Consider the following 20419-nt stretch of genomic DNA (forward strand, 5'->3'; position numbering starts at 1 on the left):
ATTACAAAAAAGTCCTTGGACTCTAGGTCCATCTGCTGGCCCGTGGTCCACATAATTGAATGGTCTAGCGCTCGCGGAAGGTGTCTTACGCATTGGCCGATCTCGGCAGTTCATGGGGGGTTGACGTTGCAATTGGCAGCGACCTGAAGTCACATGTCGATAGTGATAAGATAACGAATCTACGATTAAAGGACGTGCGAGTGAGGGGCCGAAAGGTAGGTAGGAACGTCGGACGACGGGGCTTGACACGCGCCGTTGCTGTTTAGATATCCGGGGCCGCGCGCTTGTCCGACGTAAACATCACTCCCGAGCTCCGGCGCATCACCGAAAAGAGTACCAGACACCTGACGACGTACCCGGCCATCACTTCCTTGACTACGGGACACCCTCTCTTTCCCCTGTTCTCAAGCCTATTCAGGCACACGCGATGGAGTCTGCGCATAGGAAAATCGAGCTCCAGTCCCACGAAGACCTCGCATTCCTCCTCAACAATGTCCGACGCGCCGCACGGGACCAACTCGACAATGCGTTCCCGCAAATAGAGGGCAGCAATGCAGGAGAAGATGAGCTCCGGGTGCCTATTGAGCGGCTCGTGAACGAGGTACGACTTCCCCTTTGTTTACATTTGAATGGTTCTGTTCGGTCACAATTCAACAAGCCCGTTTTTGCAGCTGCAAAGTGACTATCCTTCGCATGTCGACGATACGGGCTGATTGCTGCGCGCTTTACGGTTGCGATATAAACCAGATCACTGACAGTCGGCACCCCCCACCCGGAAACAGTACATCGACAAAACATTTACCCATGCCGCCCCGAACCTATCCATCAACGGTCTCGACGCTGATCCCACCGCCTTCCTCTCCCTCAATCCCTCCGACGAGCCCGAGGAGGCCTACGAGCCCTGGGATCCCCGCCTCCGCCAACGCGTCGAAGATCTCGCCCGCGAGGAGGAGGACCTCCTTAACGAAATCGCCGCCCTTAAGAAGTCCGTCCCCGGCGCCGTCGCCGCCGCCATGACGCACGATTTCAAGACCGCCGTCGCCTCGGACGAGGCCGCGCTCGAGGCCGCCAAGAAGGCGAGGGAGGCCGAGGCGAACGTGATCGAGGCCGAGGCGCTCCCGCTCGAAGAGATGGAAAGGAGGACTGAGGTCAAGGAGATCTTTGGGGGCGCGGTCGGCGCGCTGGGCAAGTTAAAGAAGGAGATGCCAGCTACAGTCGCCAAGATGGAGAGAGCGAGGGTCGCGGGCGAGTACACCGTCACTGAACGATCGTGAACAGCATATTCACATGGAGAGGGGCCGTAATGTCTGGGAGTTTCGGCGTTTTGGGGGCTTTTATACCACAATTCACATAGGGGTTAGAAAAGGGTTGTCAGCCCATGCAACTACTTGTAAAGATGAATCAAACCGGATGATGTAGCCTGTGTCACACTTCAATTGCGACGAGAGTCGCCGGTCAGTCATGATGAACTATTCTATTACGAACGATCCAACAGCCAAAGCGAAAGTATGTATAATGGAAAGCAGCAAATGTTGCCAGGACCACCGCATGTATGAGCGATTCTACAAAAAGAAGCTCTTGTTTTTAAACCACCCCCGGCTTCACGCCTATTCCTGCCTCACCCCAGATGCAACAACAAATCTGCCAACGCCTTTCTCTCTAGCTGCCCATCCAGCAGCGCAACTCAAATGACAATCACGTCCTCGGATTCAACGCACGCAAGCCTTCCGGAGAAAGCGCTCATGCCGCAGCAGGGGCCTTGGCGTCCGCGGCAACATCGGCGGCGGCAGCGGGAGCGGGAGCGGCACCACCAGCGGGAGCAGTGACAGTCTCGCCACCCTGGTTCTCAATGACGTTGGTGACAGGGGCCTTGGCCTCGGGCTTCGCCCACCAAGGTTCCTTAGTCCATTCCTGCTCGTGCCACGGGCCGGCGTCGCTAAGATGGCAGCCGCCTTGGCACTCACACTTGCCTCCCAAAGACTTGGGCAGGTTCTCAGCGGGGATTTGGTTGAGGAGCTCCTTCTGGTAGCCCGAGCCGAGGATGTTAATCTTCTGAACGGTAACGGGGTCGAGCCAGCCCTTAACAACGCTCCAGACAGTAGAGAAACCCCAGGGGGCGTTGATCATGTAGAGCTTGCCGAGGCGCTCAGGGTAGTAGTTCTGGGAGATGACGGAGGCCTGCTTGACGTAGCTGTAGACCTGGGGCACGCGAGTGATGGTGACGCCCTTGAGGTCCATGATGGTGCAGCACGTCTCGACGAGGTGGTTGTACTTGCGGGAACAGGCGGGGAAACGGGGATCCGCGCACTTCTCGTACTCGACAGCCAGGTTGGTCAACATGCGCTCGGCGGTCGTAATCTTGTACATGGCGGTCAGGTCGATGCCGCCAAGCTGCTCGATGTAGACGGGACGGCCATCCTGTGCGTTATGTGTCAGCAGACATAAGATACGGCTCCATCACCCAATTCCGGAGCCATCCTACCTTATCGGTCTTGTGGTAGTACTGAGGGTAGAACTTGAAGACCTCCTCCTTCTCGGGGTACTCCCAGGTCGGCACGGTGTCGTCAAGCTTGGTAGTTTTCCGCCATTCCTCGAAGTCGACAAACCTAAGAGTCATTCGGTCAGCTACAAGTACATCGTTTGGTATTGGAAACAACGCATTCCTTACATCTGCTTGGCCAGGTTGACATCGAACTTGCGAGCGCGAAGGAAACGAAGCTACGGTACCAGTGTTAGCAGGGAGGATAAAACAACAATGGGTACACAAATCGCCTCCCATCGTACGGTCTAGCTCGAGAAGAGGAAACCTACCAGAGTCAGGGTATCAAGACGCTTGCTGTAGCCATCAGACTCCAGCATCAGGCGCAACTGGGCGACCTGGGCCTTCTGCTCGGGCGTCAGGTGGCCAGGGTGACCATTTGCGGCCGTCGCGGCAACGGTCGGGAAGTCGAACTGGTCGTACTTCGGGTCGAGTTCCTGCTGGGACATGGTGGGGCTCGTCTAAGGGTCTTCGGTTTACGTGTGAAGAGGGATCGGTGTAGGAGAGCAAGAATGGGAATGACGAGGGATTTTGGAAGAATGCACAAAGAGAGGCGAAATGGAAGAGGTAGTGGGATTTAAGACGAAAACAACGGTTGATCGAGCACAGGATCAGTTGTTGCTCGTTGAGAGAAAGGCGGATTGCAGGTAGATGTGTTTAAGGAGAAAGAAGCTGGGCTGTGGGGACAACGAGAAGGAAGATCTCTAGCGGGAAAGTAGGGGAGGCTTGGGGAGGTCGAGTTACAGTGAGGTTGCTGGCGGAATGCAATAATTCGTCATAGCGACGGTTGACCAGTCCCGCACCTACTGTTGCCCCCCCTGGTTGCCCCTCAAATTGGCTCTTCACCGGCCGTCTACACCGCACATACGCACCCGCAAAAGAGATGTATACGGGGGTGGTGGTACGTATGTCTTTTCATGCTTGCCTTATGTAATCTACGGAGACCCACTTACCAGCTTCCAGAGACGCTGAAGATTGGTGTGTCGTTGGCAGCGCTCGCTTCGACACAGCTCCATATGTGGCTTGGATTGTTCTGATTCAGGGAGTTTTTTCTCTCTTTTTGTGGCAAGCAGTGGCTGCGAAAGTGGTATGCACTCAGGTGACTGGCAGATATGCCACAAGCTCTTGGCTGAGCCTGGACTGGGCTGGACTTCGGATGGCCAAAGATTCCAACAGGCTCCATGTTGGGCTTGCACATGATGACACTCTCACGGGGCCAAAATGCGCCTTGTCCATCCATTATGTGTGGTCTTGCACAAAATAGAAACACGCTGGGCTTCATGAGAGTTGCACTGTCCGGTTGAGGCCTCCAAGGCTTCAGGCCGGAACCCGAAATTAGAGTCATTTTCGCGCCCCTTGCTAAGATTCGTAAGCTTGCAGGGCTATCGCTCCCTAAGAACGGATGACCGATTTTCTCCCTCTTGGACAAACACAATTCGGGGGATCATGCATCGCAGTGCAGTGAGACATTGTTGTGGAGGTTCCAAAAACATCGAGTTGTTTAGTTTGGTATCGAGCATCGAGTCAGCCGTTTGCCTTGCCATCGCCCTCTTCCTTCTTGATGTCCTTTCCTTCCTCCTTGTCTTTGCGCTTTTGGACGACTTCCCAGTTGTATACTCTCGCAATGGCGACCTCCATGGTCTACATTCAATCAGCATGCTGCGTGCAGCTCTGCCGGACGTGAAACCTACCGTAATCTGCTCTCGCAAGAAGTCCAGATCCTCCTCGCAGTTGGATAAGCTTGTCTTTGCCGTCGACAACTTGGATTCGAGAAGCGTCTCAGCTTCATCGACGGGGTACGACAGCATGACGTTGGCCTGTTGTCCAGTCAGTCTCGACCTCTAACCGTGCCTTCTCCGTTGCGGCAACATACACCGAGCCAGATGTACACCTCCTCAGTGGGCGGGATCTTCGCCTTGGAGTATAGCGTGTCGTTGAGCTCGAAGGTCGTCTCGATCGGTTCATCATCGCCCTAAGCGTCATGTCAGCCCCTCGATCTCTCGACCCCGCGCACCGATACGTGACCCCCACCTGTCTAAGCTTTAGGAACCGCACAGAGTCGAGCGTCTTCTGAATATCGGGGATCTTGTCCTTCAGTCCTGCCATCCTCTTCTGAAGATTAAGCTCCATAAACTGGTATTTCCTGCGCACATCGCCGTGTTACCAGCAGTCCCATATAGCTCGTCCACGGGGGGTTTCGTCTGGCTCGTTGACGGAGCTTTTGGCATGTGGCCAGCGGGCCCAGCGCTTGGAGACGACTCACGAGATCATCTCCTGGAAGTTGCGCATAGTCGGTTCGACATCTTCGCGGGTGGTGACGTAGTCCTCAACCTTGTCGACAAATGGCGCCTTAGGGATACCTCGAGGGTTGCTGGGCGTGGCATCCTTGCTGCGATGCGATGAAAAGTGTCAGCGTGGTTGCTGCGGCCACGGAGATTGAGAGACATACCCAGCCGTCTCCAGCTTCTTGCCCTCAACAGACATTGTGAGAATTAGCAGATGTTGCCGTTAGCGCATCATCTGGTGTTTGCAGGAACTCGCGATTTTTCGTAACGGTGTGGAGGGGAGCTGCAGTGACGGTCCGCTACCGAGCCGATCTTGTGGTGGTCTGTTCACCGAGGTGAGGGGTACATGCTTGGTGGGGTACGTCCCCACCGTTGACTTGTACACGGGTTAGCAGTGAATGGCGGTTTTGATTGCATTCCTCTGCTGCTCAAGGTGAGATTACGATCAGTTCCGGGGTGGGTTTCGTTGACACTTACCAGAACCTCAATCGTTTGTTCCGTTATGATAAAACATATCGCCTATTCCACATGTAGTCTCGCGCATAGACCTGTGTCTCGCACCTACTCTGGCACACGAATGAGTAATAAGACAGAGCGCATACAAAACTACACGTGTAGGCCGCTCTTGGTGATCTGCCAAAGATGGGAACTGTGCTTCTAATGCCGTTGACTTCGTCATGTCAGAGATCTTCCGGATATTTGACTTAACCAACCAAATCTCCCCAACTCTGATTGACTTTGATTCAGGGGGGTGTCAGGCTTAAGTGAACAAACAAGCCAGGTTTTATCGAATAGGCCTTTCTTCCGAAGCGGTAATTCGTCGCAATAAAGCTAGGGCGACTGGCACGTTTTGGCGTATTTACGTCCGGATTGCGAAGAGATTGTTTACATTTGAATGCTTAAATACAGCAATCCAAAATGATTGATAGGTCGATTGCTCACACAAACTTGCATTATCTGATCTCGACCTTCCTTTGCGTGGTCGTTACAAACTTGACAGCGGTAAAAAGAAGACATCGCCAACCACAGCTCACCCGACCGGCTTAGTAACCGAGGTGAGAGCTCACCGATGCCCTAAGAGGACTAGCGGTAGCACGCCATGAATACCCGGCGTGTACACGTCTCCACATCCCAGGGAAGCTACTCTTATCGGGGGGACTGATAAATAAATCCCATTGAGTTTAAGCCGGCGAAGTGACCAGTTTCCTCCCAAAACTTCACCGATTGAACCCCCACGCGACCAATTGGTTCCTCTCGCCCTCTCTTTTCTCCGTCTCGTCAGTGTCAGGATACAGTTTAATTCAAAAGAGTAGCCAAAGTCTTATCCGAGGAACATCTGAGGGCGTCTCGATCATTGGTAGTGGGGTATCATTCAAGAGCTCGGCAGGCAAACCGAACGAAAGACGCAATGGCGGACGCTGCGGTTGATCCCGAGATTGTGGGCGGCGCGTTGCAGACAGCCAAGGACCTCGTGTCAGGTGCCGCTGGTGGTGTTGCTCAGGTCTTGCTCGGTACGTGTTTCTCTGTATTTGCCAAAAGCCTTAAGAGGGAGTATCGGTGGTTGCTTGAGTTTCGAGGCGTCAAGCCGACTTCGGAATGACACCCGAGTGTCTATGAGCGACTCATCCTCACCAACAGCACTCTCATACGACTCACTTTTCCACACCGGGAAATCATGCACAACATGCGGTGTGACTGCAAACAGAAGGAAAACTAACGCCAGCCCAGGCCAGCCCTTTGATATTGTCAAAGTCCGCCTCCAGACCTCAACGACACCCACAACGGCCTTGACCGCCGCCACCCAGATCTACAAGAACGAGGGCGCCCTCGCCTTCTACAAGGGCACCCTCACGCCCCTGCTCGGTATCGGCGCCTGCGTCTCCATTCAGTTCGGCGCTTTCCACCAGGCCCGCCGCTACTTCGAGGCCCGCAACGCCGCCTCCTCCCTCGGCGCCAGCCCGACCCTTAGCTACAGCCAGTACTACGCCGCGGGCGCCTTCGCCGGCATCGCCAACTCGGTCATCTCGGGCCCCATCGAGCATGTCCGTATCCGCCTGCAAACCCAGCCTCATGGCGCCGCGCGTCTGTACTCGGGGCCCATTGACTGCGTCCGCAAGCTCTCGTCCCATGGTGGCGTGCTCAACGGCCTGTACCGCGGCGAGGCCGTGACGATTCTGCGCGAGGCTCAGGCCTACGGTGTCTGGTTCCTGGCCTTCGAGTGGATGATGAACGCCGACGCCGCGCGCAACAAGATCGACCGCAAGGACATTCCTAGCTACAAGATCGCCTTCTACGGTGGCCTGGCCGGTGAGGCACTATGGCTCGGCAGCTACCCCTTTGACGTGATCAAGAGCAAGATGCAGACGGACGGCTTCGGCAAGGAGCAGCGGTACAAGACGATGCGCGACTGCTTCGCGCAGACGTACCGCGGCGAGGGCCTGCGCGGCTTCTGGAGAGGTATCGTGCCGACGTTGTTGAGGGCCATGCCCGTCAGCGCCGGCACGTTTGCGACGGTTGAGCTGACCATGCGGGCTCTCAGCTAAGTCGTTGTCCTGGACTTCTTATTCGGGTTTAGGGGGAGCAACGCGCGGATGGAAACCATGGTCGTTTACTGGAAATGTGCCGACGCGGGGCGTGGCAAAAAAATAAAGTGTTAAAAGGCATATATATCTTAGAATCTATCGGCTTCTCCTTCCATGTCACGGTGCTGTACATACATATTCCTCCCCGCATGGTTTCGCCCGGGCAGATCCACCAAGCATGGAAGCAGACCGCCTATTCTGTGTTCTCGACCCTGCGCTGCAGAATGTGTCTCGCATTCGCCGGAGTCAGCGTGTCGATATCCAGCTCTTCCAGAACCTTCTTGGCCTCGGCGTTGTCCGTGAACACTCGGTCCGTGGCATCCTTCAGCGATAGTGCGCCCTCCTCCGGCTCGGCGGGGAGGCTGAGGAGTTTCAAGGCGTCGACCATGCTACCCAACGACCCTACACCATTCGGGATGTACCTCTTGACTAGGGAGAAGATGGCGTCGAGATCGCGCGTGAACTGCGCGGCGCCAAATGCTGTGAAGCTCTGTCTCATGAGAACCTCGCCCCATAGCAGGTCTTGAAGCTTGTCAAGAGCCGAGCGCCACGTGCGACGGAACGCCGCGGTGCCGATGGCCTTAAGCAGAAAGTCGAAGTTGCGTTTGAGGATCTGAATCAGGTCAGAGGTGACATCCCGACTTGGGGGTTCTGGCAGGGCTTACTCTCAGGGGCTCGTCCAGCTCAGGCGTGACAGCCAGCTGGGATGGGTCGACTGCAGCATAATTAGCGTACGAGGAAAGCTTAGCCTGCATAGAAAAAATGCTTACTCTCCGAACCATTTTCACTGATCGTAGTCCATTGCGTCCGCGTCGAGTACGCCCTGAAGGCCTTGTAGTGAGAGTCGGCGAGGGCACTGACCAAGAAGTCGAGGGCTGTCTTGCGCCTGAGGCTGTACGCGGCGATTGTCTCGTCGAACAGAACCCCATCGTCACCTTCTGAGCCTACGGCTGCAGAAGTGCGGTCTTTGACCTCCTCGTAGCTCATCTCACCTGACATCCTCGATGTTTCACCTTCCTTGGTTGCGCGACCCTGGAGCTGGTCCCACAACACCACAAAAAATTCTTCGTTCCCCCATTCCTTGAGGGTGTTGACGATGTGATCTGCACTGCCGTATACCTTGCACAGCGACTCAAGACTACCGGTGCCTTCGAGAGCAGCGAGCTGTTCTTTCGTGACGCCGTGTAGAGTCCTGCCAACCGTAGATGTGAGTGCCTGATAAGCCTCCAGAGAGCCGCGGAGACGATCGTGGAATTCGTCAAGGATGTCAAGCTGGATGCCGATCAAGAATCGGATCTTATGCCTGAAGGTGCGGACTCTCTGATATTGGGTCGTGATCGACCTAAGAAGATCGGTGACCCTCACGGCTCCAAAAGTTGGCTTCGTCTTGCCCGTGGCAGCGTAGTCGTAGTCGATGTTCCGAGCATCCGGCGTGGCCATGATGGCCTGGAAACGCTCCAAGGCAAACTCTTTTTCGGCCTGGAACCAAGGCTCGAACCAATCCTGAAGGATCTCCGTCGCAAGGCCAGGCCAGCCTTGCTCCGCATCGCCACCATCGTAGTTGAATTTGGACCGGATGGTCTCATCAAATGCCATCAGCTGTCCCATAAAGCTACTTAGGATTGCCGGGTTCTTGGCCGCATCTTTCACCACGAGCTGTACCTTTTCCCTCATGACGGGCAGCAAGCTGGTGACGAACGCGCAGACCGGGTCAATGTAGACCAAACTGCCCTCTGCGGGCGTATCGCGGAATTTGGTGGCCAGTGTAAAGCCCAAATTGTCCCGGAAAAAGTCTTCCCACTTCTCGATGGTCGCCAGAAACCAGGGAAAGCAGTGCGATCCAACAGCGTCGGGCTTGCTTGTCGGCTTGTCACTCAAGAAATGGAAGCGGAACTCCGAGACGAATATTCTCGCCATGACGTCGAACGGCAGTAGACTGACGGTGGAATTAGAAAGGATGACCTCCGGGATCTGGAGATCAAGCAGCTTCTCGAAACAGGCAAGCCACTCCTCGTCCATCTCGGAGCTCGGGTCGACCATGGGCCACGACCGCTTGCTGAGAACAGCCTCCAACTCGCCGGACATTGTCTTCCTCATTTCATCCCACAGCGCATCGGCGACGCCTCGCACGTGGTTGACAAGGTGAACCGCTGCGTCGTCAGCAGGCCCCGAGAGTTCGTCCAGGCGCCTCGAAAGTTGTTTGAGTTTCGAGTACGGCTCCAAGGCCGCCTTGGGACTTCCAGGGAGATGCGATCTAGCTTCGTTCCGCAACTCATCGACATCTCGCAGTAGCCTGAGGTACTTCTGGGCCAGTTCGATCGTCTGCAGCTTCTTCATAGGATGCTGCAGTCTGGCGATGGCCTGATTCGGGGCGTCGGAGGCGGCTGCGATCTTGACGCGGATGTCGATGCTGTGCTGGAGGTCCTGGAAGTCCCGGATGCGTTGCGCGAGGGAAGACTGACGGTCGCCAGCTGTTCGACGAGCTTCGTCGAGCTGTTTTATGGCATTGTCGAGCTGGGTCTGGAGCTGGCTGCGTTGGACCTCGACATTGGCGATCAGGGAGTCGAGGTTCTCGAGATCGGTCGTGGACTGGAGCTTATCGTCGAGAAAGTCTTCGACGCGAATATCAAGAGCGCCGGCGTGAGCACGACTGTCGGGTATTGTGGTCATTGCGGTATGTTGCTGTTGCTGCAGCTGGATTGGCGCATCGAACGGCGAGTTCTCAAGCAACATGTGGTCTGAACAATGACGTGGAGCTCGACACTGCGTTATGGTGGGGTAAATGCAATTATCAAGCTCAGTCGGTATGTATTTAATGGAGTTAGTATCTGTTTATACGAACCCTCCCTATTCAAGTGAGACCTTCTTCAACAACCAATAGAGAAAGCGTCCGAGGTTGAGTAAAACAAGGAGTTTCGCACTACTCTACAAGGAAAGAAGTCGTCCTCGGATTTATCAATTGACAAGTCACAGCGGGCGTTGATAATTGGCATCACAGAAGAGTCCCGAAGGCGAGTGATAGTTAGCTTCGCTGTGGTGGGTTGCATTAGCCTCTCACGCCTCTATCCCAGCCACATGTTAGTTCGAGGTCAACGCAGTCCAGTATTGACTGAAGAGACAACTTCACACACTCGCGTGGCGCACGATAGTTATTACCGAGATATTTCAAGATCTTCGGTTCTACGGTGGGTCATCGTGGCATCTGTGGCGAGGCTGTTGATCTTGTCAAAGAGCGAGGACAGTTGTCTAGCGTTATGTGCCGTGTCGTTGGCTCTCGTAACAAGCAAGCTGTGATCCAAGGGCCAATTGCGTCAATGGCTTGCTACACGCGTCCCACCGCGAACGGATGCCGACGATGACAGCGTTCAAAGTCATAGCAGAAAGATTTCAAGGATAGCTGGGTTTGGCGGTGGTTGCTGAGTGAAGCCAGCACACTGGCCTCCGGGATCTGAGGAGTACCGGCATCTTGGACTCCAAGGGCAGACTGACCGTGCTAGTACCCTCCGGGAGGCGGCGTCTAACCATGTCGGAACAACAGCGAGGCCCCAAAAGAAAATACAAAACCCAAAGCTTCGACAACGATGACAGGTGTCGGGATATATATAGTGCAGCGCAACGATCACCTGAAGACTTGTCCGAGCTAAAAAGCCATTTGACCGCCATGTAGTGAACTGCAGGGCGGTGTATGGGAATGACTTACCGCCGCAGAGGCAAAGCTGTTGGAGATAGGACTTTGCGCGGTGGGGATGAGAAAGCGATAGGGCCCCCGATGGAAAACGCGGAGCCGCCTAGGGTCCTGCAGAAAACGTATCCGCCTAGGCAAGGGACTGGATTGCGAATAGCTTCAGCTGTCGTGTAAAATAAGGGTGACAGACCGCACATGTGGCAGGGATGCCGAGTGTTCGTATCCGTCGAGAAGCCGAGAAAACCTCTTGGTTGTCATCCAACCAACCGGCGTTTTCGATGCTGTCGCCATGCCAACAAGGGGCGAAAAGACAAGATCCGTGAGACTCATACGGCGGAACAACGCATCACCAACGAGTGAATGGATATAATCAAGGAAGTAGCCCCAGTCCGTTGTGCCGGACCCCGGCTCCGGGTGTCGTCTCAAATGCAGGAACGCCTGAGATGTGTTGCCGAGTCGAGTCGCGTGCAGGCTGAAGTGGGTTAGGCTGTTGCTAGATGGACGGTGGCCTGAAGCGCAGCGCGAATGTGCAAACGGTCCACTTCTAGCGACGGCTGCACAGCTCCGAAAGAGAGGTGCAGAGCTGAGGAAATGTCGAACAAACAAAGTGAGTGAGAGAACCTGAAGACAAGCTAGGCAGGTCTAGGTTGCGCTAAGATGCGGCCTTAGATTTGACGGGGGACACGGGACGGGGACCCCTGAAAAGACGTCACCCAGCCACCGGGCTTTTTTCGACCTCTTACGGCTGCTTCCCACCCGCGCTGATGGGTCCGCCTCGCCGCTAAACTTTCAAGGCAGCGCAAGAGCCACAGAAGGCCCTCCTCCCCCGGACCATCAGCGGGGGTACGTACTGGCTGCGTCTCCACTCTTCCGCCCTGCTCGCCCAGGAACCGCTGCGACGCTGTGGATCGCCCTGACAACGACAGAAGCGCCACGAGTAAATAGAGGAGGTTGGCGTAGCTACGTAACCCCCCTTCCACCATGGCGCTTTCACGCTTCTTGATGCGCACAGTCTCTGGCAAAAAGTGGATGGCAGGACCAATTGCAACACCATCCTCGACTCTTCTCTCTCCAGATACATCCATCCATCCATCCGTCTCCTCTTCACCCAGCCATCCCAATATTCGATCCGCTCTGCAGACCTGAAAACCTCCCTGTCCACTCCGAATCCGCGGGCATCCCGCTTGCAAGCCTGGAACATCTGTTGCCAGAGAGAGACAAAACTAAGTCCACCCTTACCCTCTTCCTCTCTCCCTCCCAGCCATCCCAATAATCCAGCCCGCATCAAACCACTTCTTCCCGACCCGACCTTGAAGATCCAACCCGCACTCGTTCATTCACTTCAACACTTCCCACTCACACACTCCTCCTGCCTGCCGTCTTTCCCGTCCTTCATTCCCGACGACAGCATCGAACTGGAAGTTTGTTTTCGTGTCTGACAACAATCGTTAAGTCCTCTCTCTAATCGCAGGCCCGACACCGTCCCGCATTCCTCGCGGTGTTCTCCAGCAATCCACCCCATCCGAACCAGCAAGCCTTATCGCTTCGTTCCTCCCTATTCAGAGCGACCAAAAACAAGACACATTCCCACGAGCCTCGCATTCCTCAACGCGCGCATCTTTCTCGTCAGCCATAAGGAAAAACACGGCGCGTGCCAGCGCTGAGAGTGCCAGGACTAGAACCCCTCCGTCGCTCCGCTACAACGGAGGACGGCGTGGGCCAATCAACTACCAATTAGCCCATCTCTTGGGAAAGGTGTGGACGAGTAAGAAGATACAATCAACATGTCGAAATTCCAAGTAGGCTGGTATCGTAAGTTGTGCCGAATTCCACTTGAGTGAAAACTGAACGCAGGCTAACATCGGATCTTTTCCAGGGTTCGTGCCGTTCCTGGGATACCACCATGTCTTGATGATCTTGATAGCCGTCGCCATCATCCTTCTATGTGGGTGTCTCCAATGCTATGCGACGCAAGCCGTGTACTGACATATCTCGCAGCTCTACTGTTGGCAGGTTGCTCTTCATCATCACCTTTGATACCCGATATTTTCCTTCTGTCACTGTACTATGACAGATACACGGCAGTACCGTCCACGGCGCAAGTCGACTATAATGTCCACACGGCCATCGAGAACATCGCTGGTGACGCCCGTCTTGCTTGCCGTGTCGGCTACTTTGGCATCTGCATCAGCCCAGATGGAGGCAGCTGGCTTTGCAGCAACAACGCTACCGCGCTTGCCAATGAGGTGTCCGTTGATCAGGACCCCCTCAACCTGATTTGGCTCGCCGCCCAATTCAAGGATATGATCGTGTTCCCCTACCTCATGTAAGTTCAGCCCCTCGCATCCAGTACTCATACATCATGTACTAACTCGCTCACCAGCATCATTGCCATCATCTTTGCCTTCGTCTGCTTCCTCTTGCTCGCCACATTCCCTGGCTGGCACGAGGAGGAGGACTCCGAAGGTTCTGACCGCGAAGTCAAGCCGTTCCCCTCGAGACCCGTTTCCCAGATCTCACTGGCAATCATCTTCATCGCCTCCATCTTCATTCTCGTCTCTGTGTTATGGCAACACACCGCTTCGGTTGCCGCGGCTATCATCGCTCAAGATTTCGGAAACGGCGCTGTCCGCTCCGGTGTCGGTACTTCCGCCATGGTCCTCGGTTGGTTCAGCTTCACCCTTCTCATCATCGTCACCATCGGTCTATTGGTCATGATCTTGAGTATCCGCGTCCTGAGCCAAATGGTCGACTAAGCCCAAGCGCATCATTCGAGCCGGGCACGAGGCGACACATGTGTAGAAGATGGGTCCGAAGTCCCAAGCAAGAGAGTATGGGACCTTGTACATGGAGGGAGTTTTCGGGGAGGGCACTTTTCAAGCCCTCTTCCCATCAGCACATTCATCATCCAGCACAACAAAAGACCATCAGCATCAGGGAAAACGGCGTTTTATATTGCGATCATGTTTTACTTTCCTTCAATTTTTGTCTCCTGACTTTTTTCTACTTTGGGTTGGCAAGGGGCGGGGCGATACACCAAAGCAGCACTCCACCCCCGGCTATTTTTAATGTTGTTTGCTCTCAGACAATTGAGAGCGAGGATGAACGATAGACGAGCAGCAGCAGGCCCTCTTTTTCTTCCAAACGAAAAAAAGGAAGAGACTGGATATATCCATGCCGAGCCAGAAGAGGTCGGCCGGCATGAAGGGACATGGAGGAAACGACGTCAGACGCAAGGGAATACGGGAAATAGGAAATGTGTAAGGGTATGTCATGACACGCACCATGACGGAAAGAGTCTCCGAAGCCAGACGAAAGGCGACGATGAGACGAGTTAAGGATATGAAATTGAACATGATAAAGAATCAAACAGGCCCTTCGGTCTCGGCCTTGCAAGCTTCGTTCTCGTGATGTGGTGCATACATACAGTGAGAGGAATTAGGGCGTTGGGCAAGGATCAGAACAGGCCCACCGATTGGCAAGACGTTGAAGAACACAAGGACAATAGACGAGACGATTGGCTAGCAGTGCGTCCATTGGTGGCATTCGTACTCAGGACCAACCGTATAGATGATCCCTTTCTTCCAATTCTATACAATGAAAACCCCCCAACTCAGTACCAACCAAGCAAGGCCAACTTGAAAAGGACGCCGCAACGCCATGGTGACCACCACCCCGTGATATCTTATGCAGAACTTCATGCTCTCCGTATCTGCCTCTTGTCTCTCTCCCTGTAGCTGCCACACATGCTCACACACGGACAACCCGTGAAAACAAGCGCGCACTCAATTCTTCTCTCTTTAAGAGATATCATTAGACGGGCCGCTTAAACGGATGCGCCTCCGTGTTGAGCACCCAATCGTCGAGACTGATGACATCCGGTGTTGAGAACAGGAGGTAAAAGTATTTGAGCGTCTCGGCGACCCAAAAACTCTCCATCTCGTCCACGGGCTGTGGCTCCTCGGACAGCACGTTGTCAACGGCGCTGTTGCCGTACTCTGTCCGCGTCGCCTTGATGATAGCCTCCCACATCCTCCAACCCTTCTCCTGCCATTCGGGATCGCCCGTGATGCGGTACATGTACCACACGGACTCGATAGCCTCAGGTCTGATGAGAAGTTAGCTTCAAAAAAGAAAAAAGAAAACATTCGCACGTGTAGACGGATGGCTTACCGAAGAATGTACCGCCGGGAGTTGATATTAACGAAACCAGGTGGGATGTTCTCGCGCTCCAGCTTATCCTTAATGTACTCTTCATGCGTGAGCGGCTTCGGGTCGGGGGACTCTGCCTGTTCTTCGACCTTGATCTTGCCCACAATGCCGCCGCTGGCCGGCGCGTCGTTGGACACGCCGTCCGTGTTCTCGGCGCTGTTCAGATCAAGCTTGTCCTTGAGAGAGTTGTTGGCGGCCTCATCGGCAGATGCCTTGCGAGGATCCTGGGATGCGGGCGGCGCGGGGTCTCGCTTCTTCAGCAAGTGCTCATCGACGTTGGAGGGAGACTTGTTGAGGCCAGGTTCGGGGGCGGGGTAATCGGTCTTCTTGGCCGATCCCAATTTCTTGGGTTCGTCCTTGGGGACGTGAATGTCGGCGAGCGGGTCCTTCGTCTCCGGCACAGGGGTCTCTTTCTCAATGGACTTCCCCGTGGGGTTGCTGTCCGTCAGGTCGGCCTTGCCTCTCTCCACGGACTGCTTGCGGAGCTCATCCTGCTCCTGCTTCTTCTCACGTTGTCTGTCCTCCCAGGCCTCGACCTGGACCTCGCGCCAATCAGCAGACGGGTCAAGGTGCTCCCACCACAGGGTTTCGTTCCAAGGGCAGCTCTGTGTAGAAGCGCAGGGCACAACAGAGGCACCTTCGGGCATGATACCAGAGGGCATAGATTCGTAGGCCCAGACGCAGCCGTCCGTGAGTTTCTTGGCAATCTCGACATCGTCGGGTCTGTCGAAGATCTTGCCTCCCAAGCCAAACATGCCGCCGATGAAACAGGTAAGATGGGTCACCTCGTACTCGGTTCGCAGGTCGTTCTCGGGGTCGCCACTGGTGGAGACCTTGGCCGAGAAGAGAATGTCTCTCTCATTGGGGACCATGGGTCTGTAGAGCAGCCATTTCTTGACAGCCTCGACTGTCTTGATGTGCATCGTCTTATACTTGGGTTCAAGGCCGCCAAGAACGAGGTATTCCTGCGGCGACTTAGTACGTGTCCTGGTCACAATTGCGAGGGGTCAAGACTTACCTTTGGGAAGTACTCGTAGGTGGAATCTTGGCTCCCGCCCATGCTATACTGCTGGTAGCCCCAGCCACCGGGAGCCAGGCCCTGTTTGATGCACTCCCACGAGGATTTGTCCGGCGTTGTGGGAGACGGTCTACGGCCACTGTTACCCGGGTAGATGGGTTGCTCGTTTACCTTGGGCTCGGGGAAGGCCTGCTTCTTGTCGATATCCTTGGCGTTTTCCACCACGGTCTCGCCATCTTTGTCGACCCCGACGGCCCGTTTCGCAATCGAGTTGGCTTCGGGTTCGTTGCCGTAGCTCTTGGCCAAGACGGTCTCCTGGGCGGTAGCGGGCTCGCGTTCCTTAGACTCGCTGAGACGGGCGGCGGCCGCACTCGCACTCGCAGCAGCAGCTTGTGCCTCTTGGTACGCAATGGCCTCGGCAGTCCTGTTGCAGCCGGAAGCATCGAGCTGCTCAGGGAAGATACCGTCGATGGCGGTGCCGCGATTCTGGAGGTCCTCAAAGGCATTGGTGATGCGCGCAATGGCGTCGTAGTACTTGTCCTCGCCGGTCAACTGCGCAAGGCGGGTGAACTCCATGCTCATTGAGCCCAACTCAGCCACACCGACGGTGGTAGCACGGTGTGGCTGGGATGCGTACTGGGGCTCCCAGTTGTAGTACAGGATGGGCATGCGGTTGGGCGTGTCGAAGACGCCCATCAAGATATCGGCGAGCTCGAGGGCCTTGTCCAGCAGCACTTTGTATTCGCCCTTCTTGCCGCCGCTTACGTCGTAGGCAGCAAGCAGACCACCGAGGTATCTGATGATTGTCTCGAAAACAGGGATATCGCGACGGGTCGGGCTATAGGTAAAGTCAATATCCTTTACAGCCTTGGCGGCCGCATCGAAGTCCTCCTTCATGCCCATGATCCAAAGCGTATCGAGACCGTCAACGAGAGTGGCGGCCCAGCCGCAAAACGGGTCGCGGAAGCGGCCACTGACGGGCGAAAGCTCGTCGTGCATCCAGGCGAACTTGCGGTATCCGCCCCAGGAGCGCTCCATCTCGGCCTTGACCAGGGCTAGGCGCTTTTCGCGCTTTTCCTTGGCGGAGTCCGTCTCGGGCTTGAACGCGAATTGAATCTTGGGTATGTCCTTGGGTTTGCCGGTCGGTAGAGGGATGATCTCGCCCGTGGGGACGGGGAAATGCTCCGAGACCTTGTGCCAATGAACGCGCGAAGTAGAGCTTGACTGGTCTTCCGAGAGGTCCAAGTTGGGTCGGCCGGGAGGGTTCTTGGGGTGAATGTCGTCGTCGAGGGAGCTAGTCGGCCCCTTGGTGACCTCAGGCTTCTTGGTAACCTCAACGGCCTCGTTGGGGGCATGAATCGACAGCGTGGGGCCGGACAGCGTCTCGGTGGGCGCGGCGGGCTTCACTTTCTCGGTCTTGAGCTGGGGAATCTTGACTGTCGGCCTGGCCGTCTGCTTCTGGGGGTTCTGCTCGGGCTCGTCCTCCTCCTGGTCGTGGGGGTGTTCGTGATCGGGCGGCGGGTTGTTGTTCAGGTGCTTGTTCGAGGCCGGATCGTTTACCGACGGCGGCTTCGCGGGTTCCTTGTGGGCGGCCTGGCCCTTTTCGGGTTCGCTGGGCTTGAGGGTGCTAGCGTTTGCTGTGTCATCCCATTCGGGGCTCTTGAAGACCTGGTACAGCATGAAGACCATGACAATGGCGACGAGGAGCACGTAGCGGCTCCTTCGGCGGGGCATCATGGCTACTGGCTCGCCGGAGCGAGTCTCTCAAAAGGAATGATTCGAGACCGACGTCAATGTCGCGTGCTGCACTGCAATGATAGCGCTGAACCAGTGATCTAGGGGCCGTAGGGTCTAGCCAGGTAGAAAAGCAACAAAGATGATGATGGCAAGCTAGAAGGGTGTCATCTCTCGGATTGCGAAAAGGTCGTGCTTGGAAGGAAAGCCACGACGGTGTAAAAACAAGTAGCACGAGAGCAAGGAACGGAAGAATGGGAGGGAAAGGGAGGCCACGGGGATGGGACGCAGCCAAGTGAGAGCGGAGAGTAAAGACGGCGAAAGAAGAAATGGCCAAAAGCAAGAGAAGTGAGAGAGCCACGGAAAGTAAAGGTTAGTTGACTGTGGTCAATTGGACAGGTGCCTAGGTAAGACAGGTAAGGCACGCAAGGAATGGGGTACCCTAAGTACCTACCTAGGTGTGGGCATGTACAAGAGAGGTTGCCATTAGGGGGGAGGGGGCCACGGAGCTCGGCCAAGATGAACCCACGTCTTCTAGTGCCTATGTAGGTAATATCGCAACAGACCTTCCGGAGACAAGCACCTCCTCGGGTTGTTGGGTAAGATGCTCGGCAGAAGAAGGGCACCAAGGACGGTACGGCTACTCTCACCACTGCGGTGAATCTGAACACTGGGACTCGTTGGCGGTGTTACATCCGACCACCTAATTGATACCTGGGTACCTATGGAGCATTGGAGAGGCCTGCGGATACGCGTAGACATAGTACAGGATGTTACACTTCACTACACTACAGGTACGCATTTGGAGGATAAGGCTCGAAGAGGACAGCAAAAGCCAAGACACAAGATCTGAAATGACTAGCCTGGGGTTCGACACGATTTTCAGTCTCTCAACTCTTCTGGGTCCGAGGCGGGGGGTTGTGTTTTTCTGTCAACGTGGAAGAGGCCCTGGCCTGTCAGGTACTGCATCCGTATCGGACCCGGTTTCTCCTGAGTCCTGGACCTTCGGGGCGGTCAGGGTCCCGTCGCCGCAGATCTCTACATTGCCCCATGTCTAGAGTCTGCAGATGGTCTCTCCAATGGTCCTTACCAAAGAGCTCCTTAGGAGCAGAAACGAACTGTCTCGCCGTATCTTCTTGTACTCCGGAGTCAGACACAACCACGCCGCTCCGCTCACCAGAGGTAAGAGGAAAAAGAAGAGAGAAAGAAACACTCCTAACGCAGACTGGCTTCTGGGGCGGGTTGCACCTAAGGTGGTAGGGAGGCAATCAATTCGTGAACCGAAGCCAGGGGGGTGGGGGTGAGGACCGGTTCACCCTAACAGCGGGGGGGCCAGACGGGTCCAGCTGGACCTTATTTTCCACAGGGGGGCTGGGGAAAGGAATGTGCCCTTTTACCTGATGCACCTCCTCTCATGGGGAATATGGGCCGAATGACAGTGCTTCCTCCAAAAGTTGTTTCTAGCCGTGAGGTAGCATCGACAAGTCGTGCATAAGCCCCAATGTGCGTTTTCCTAAGCTGATGTCGCTCGACTCCAACCAAGCCGGATGCGTTCCATCCTTCTCAACCGGCTATTGTCTTGGTCGTCAACCCCGCTGGACAGCGAACATAAGCTTGGCTTTTTCCCGCCGAGGCAGCAGTAGGCAGCGAGGTGTATTCGGTACTCCCTCCCTTTTTTTAATTCGTTTTTTTTCCCACCTCTTCTCGGTGCTCCCGTGACGCCCATTGGCAATCAACCCCCCCGAGGGACAAGGGAGGTGTCGCGTTGCCGGAGCTGGAATTGGAGCATGTAACGATGCCCACGCCCTCCTCCCCGAGGTCCCCGAGGAGAACCAGTACATGGCTGTTGGCACATACGCATTAGTAGTACTCTGTACTCCTTACATAACCAAGCTTTCCTTCCTCAAGACTGTCCAAAATACCAACAGGAAACATGTCTATTGTTTAGCATCCCAAAATCCACGGTAACTCACTGGGGTCCCGCCGGTTAGAAACGCCCCTCTTAAGCTGAAACACTCAAGCTTCCGTCATGAGTTCAGTAGAGAGATAAGGACGAAGAAGGGAGGGACAAAAATGACAAATCTGCCGTCATGACATAACGCAGCGACAGGAAACAAAAACGAAAAAGGCGTTTGAGTTTGCAGTCTGAGTGAATGAGTGCATGCCGTCACTTCGGACGGAGCGGGTAAGCAAGCCGGTCGGCCTGTCTGTCAACTTTCCCACAGCGGAGCAAGGAACCGCCCTGCCTCTGCCAGATCTCCTCCCGAAGTCGAGCACCCTGATGGAGGATTCCCAAGATCCCACGTTCCCATTGAATTTTTGTAACCGAAACGAGACGAGGAAGGAGGAAGAAGGGAGAGGCCC

At 55.3% G+C, this 20419-nt stretch overlaps 7 protein-coding genes across 7 annotated transcripts; 3 read left to right on the forward strand and 4 right to left on the reverse strand.

Annotated features, from left to right (window-relative positions):
* The first annotated feature begins 234 nt into the window (after positions 1–234).
* Positions 235–1419, forward strand: CDEST_03619 (uncharacterized protein). The gene is made up of 2 exons (XM_062919778.1): positions 235–601; positions 783–1419. The coding sequence occupies exons 1-2, from the start codon at positions 428–430 to the stop codon at positions 1272–1274; spliced, it is 666 nt and encodes a 221-aa protein (XP_062775829.1). The 5' UTR covers positions 235–427; the 3' UTR covers positions 1275–1419.
* Positions 1278–3246, reverse strand: CDEST_03620 (Putative CRAL-TRIO lipid binding domain, CRAL/TRIO domain, CRAL/TRIO domain superfamily). Its single transcript, XM_062919779.1, has 4 exons — positions 2812–3246; positions 2669–2718; positions 2483–2606; positions 1278–2418 (listed from the first exon to the last, which is right to left on the reverse strand). The coding sequence occupies exons 1-4, from the start codon at positions 2986–2988 to the stop codon at positions 1741–1743; spliced, it is 1029 nt and encodes a 342-aa protein (XP_062775830.1). The 5' UTR covers positions 2989–3246; the 3' UTR covers positions 1278–1740.
* A 712-nt stretch (positions 3247–3958) lies between these two features.
* Positions 3959–5620, reverse strand: CDEST_03621 (Putative prefoldin alpha). Its single transcript, XM_062919780.1, has 6 exons — positions 4989–5620; positions 4803–4928; positions 4571–4682; positions 4413–4511; positions 4231–4356; positions 3959–4180 (listed from the first exon to the last, which is right to left on the reverse strand). Exons 1-6 carry the CDS (start codon positions 5021–5023, stop codon positions 4064–4066), a joined length of 615 nt encoding a protein of 204 aa, XP_062775831.1. The 5' UTR covers positions 5024–5620; the 3' UTR covers positions 3959–4063.
* A 399-nt stretch (positions 5621–6019) lies between these two features.
* On the forward strand, positions 6020–7426 carry CDEST_03622 (Putative mitochondrial carrier protein). Its single transcript, XM_062919781.1, has 2 exons — positions 6020–6335; positions 6553–7426. The coding sequence occupies exons 1-2, from the start codon at positions 6233–6235 to the stop codon at positions 7365–7367; spliced, it is 918 nt and encodes a 305-aa protein (XP_062775832.1). The 5' UTR covers positions 6020–6232; the 3' UTR covers positions 7368–7426.
* An 8-nt stretch (positions 7427–7434) lies between these two features.
* Positions 7435–10143, reverse strand: CDEST_03623 (Putative EXOC6/PINT-1/Sec15/Tip20, domain 2 protein). The gene is made up of 3 exons (XM_062919782.1): positions 8177–10143; positions 8072–8121; positions 7435–8019 (listed from the first exon to the last, which is right to left on the reverse strand). Exons 1-3 carry the CDS (start codon positions 10137–10139, stop codon positions 7600–7602), a joined length of 2433 nt encoding a protein of 810 aa, XP_062775833.1. The 5' UTR covers positions 10140–10143; the 3' UTR covers positions 7435–7599.
* A 2025-nt stretch (positions 10144–12168) lies between these two features.
* CDEST_03624 (Putative Cell fusion protein Dni1/Fig1) lies at positions 12169–14894 on the forward strand. The gene is made up of 4 exons (XM_062919783.1): positions 12169–12903; positions 12968–13036; positions 13090–13417; positions 13475–14894. The coding sequence occupies exons 1-4, from the start codon at positions 12876–12878 to the stop codon at positions 13845–13847; spliced, it is 798 nt and encodes a 265-aa protein (XP_062775834.1). The 5' UTR covers positions 12169–12875; the 3' UTR covers positions 13848–14894.
* On the reverse strand, positions 14603–18524 carry CDEST_03625 (Putative glycoside hydrolase family 47, six-hairpin glycosidase-like superfamily). The gene is made up of 3 exons (XM_062919784.1): positions 16322–18524; positions 15265–16268; positions 14603–15199 (listed from the first exon to the last, which is right to left on the reverse strand). The coding sequence occupies exons 1-3, from the start codon at positions 18056–18058 to the stop codon at positions 14905–14907; spliced, it is 3036 nt and encodes a 1011-aa protein (XP_062775835.1). The 5' UTR covers positions 18059–18524; the 3' UTR covers positions 14603–14904.
* Between the last annotated feature and the right edge of the window lie 1895 nt (positions 18525–20419).

This window comes from Colletotrichum destructivum, chromosome 2 (genome assembly GCF_034447905.1).
Source record: "Colletotrichum destructivum chromosome 2, complete sequence".
Lineage (NCBI taxonomy): Eukaryota > Fungi > Ascomycota > Sordariomycetes > Glomerellales > Glomerellaceae > Colletotrichum > Colletotrichum destructivum.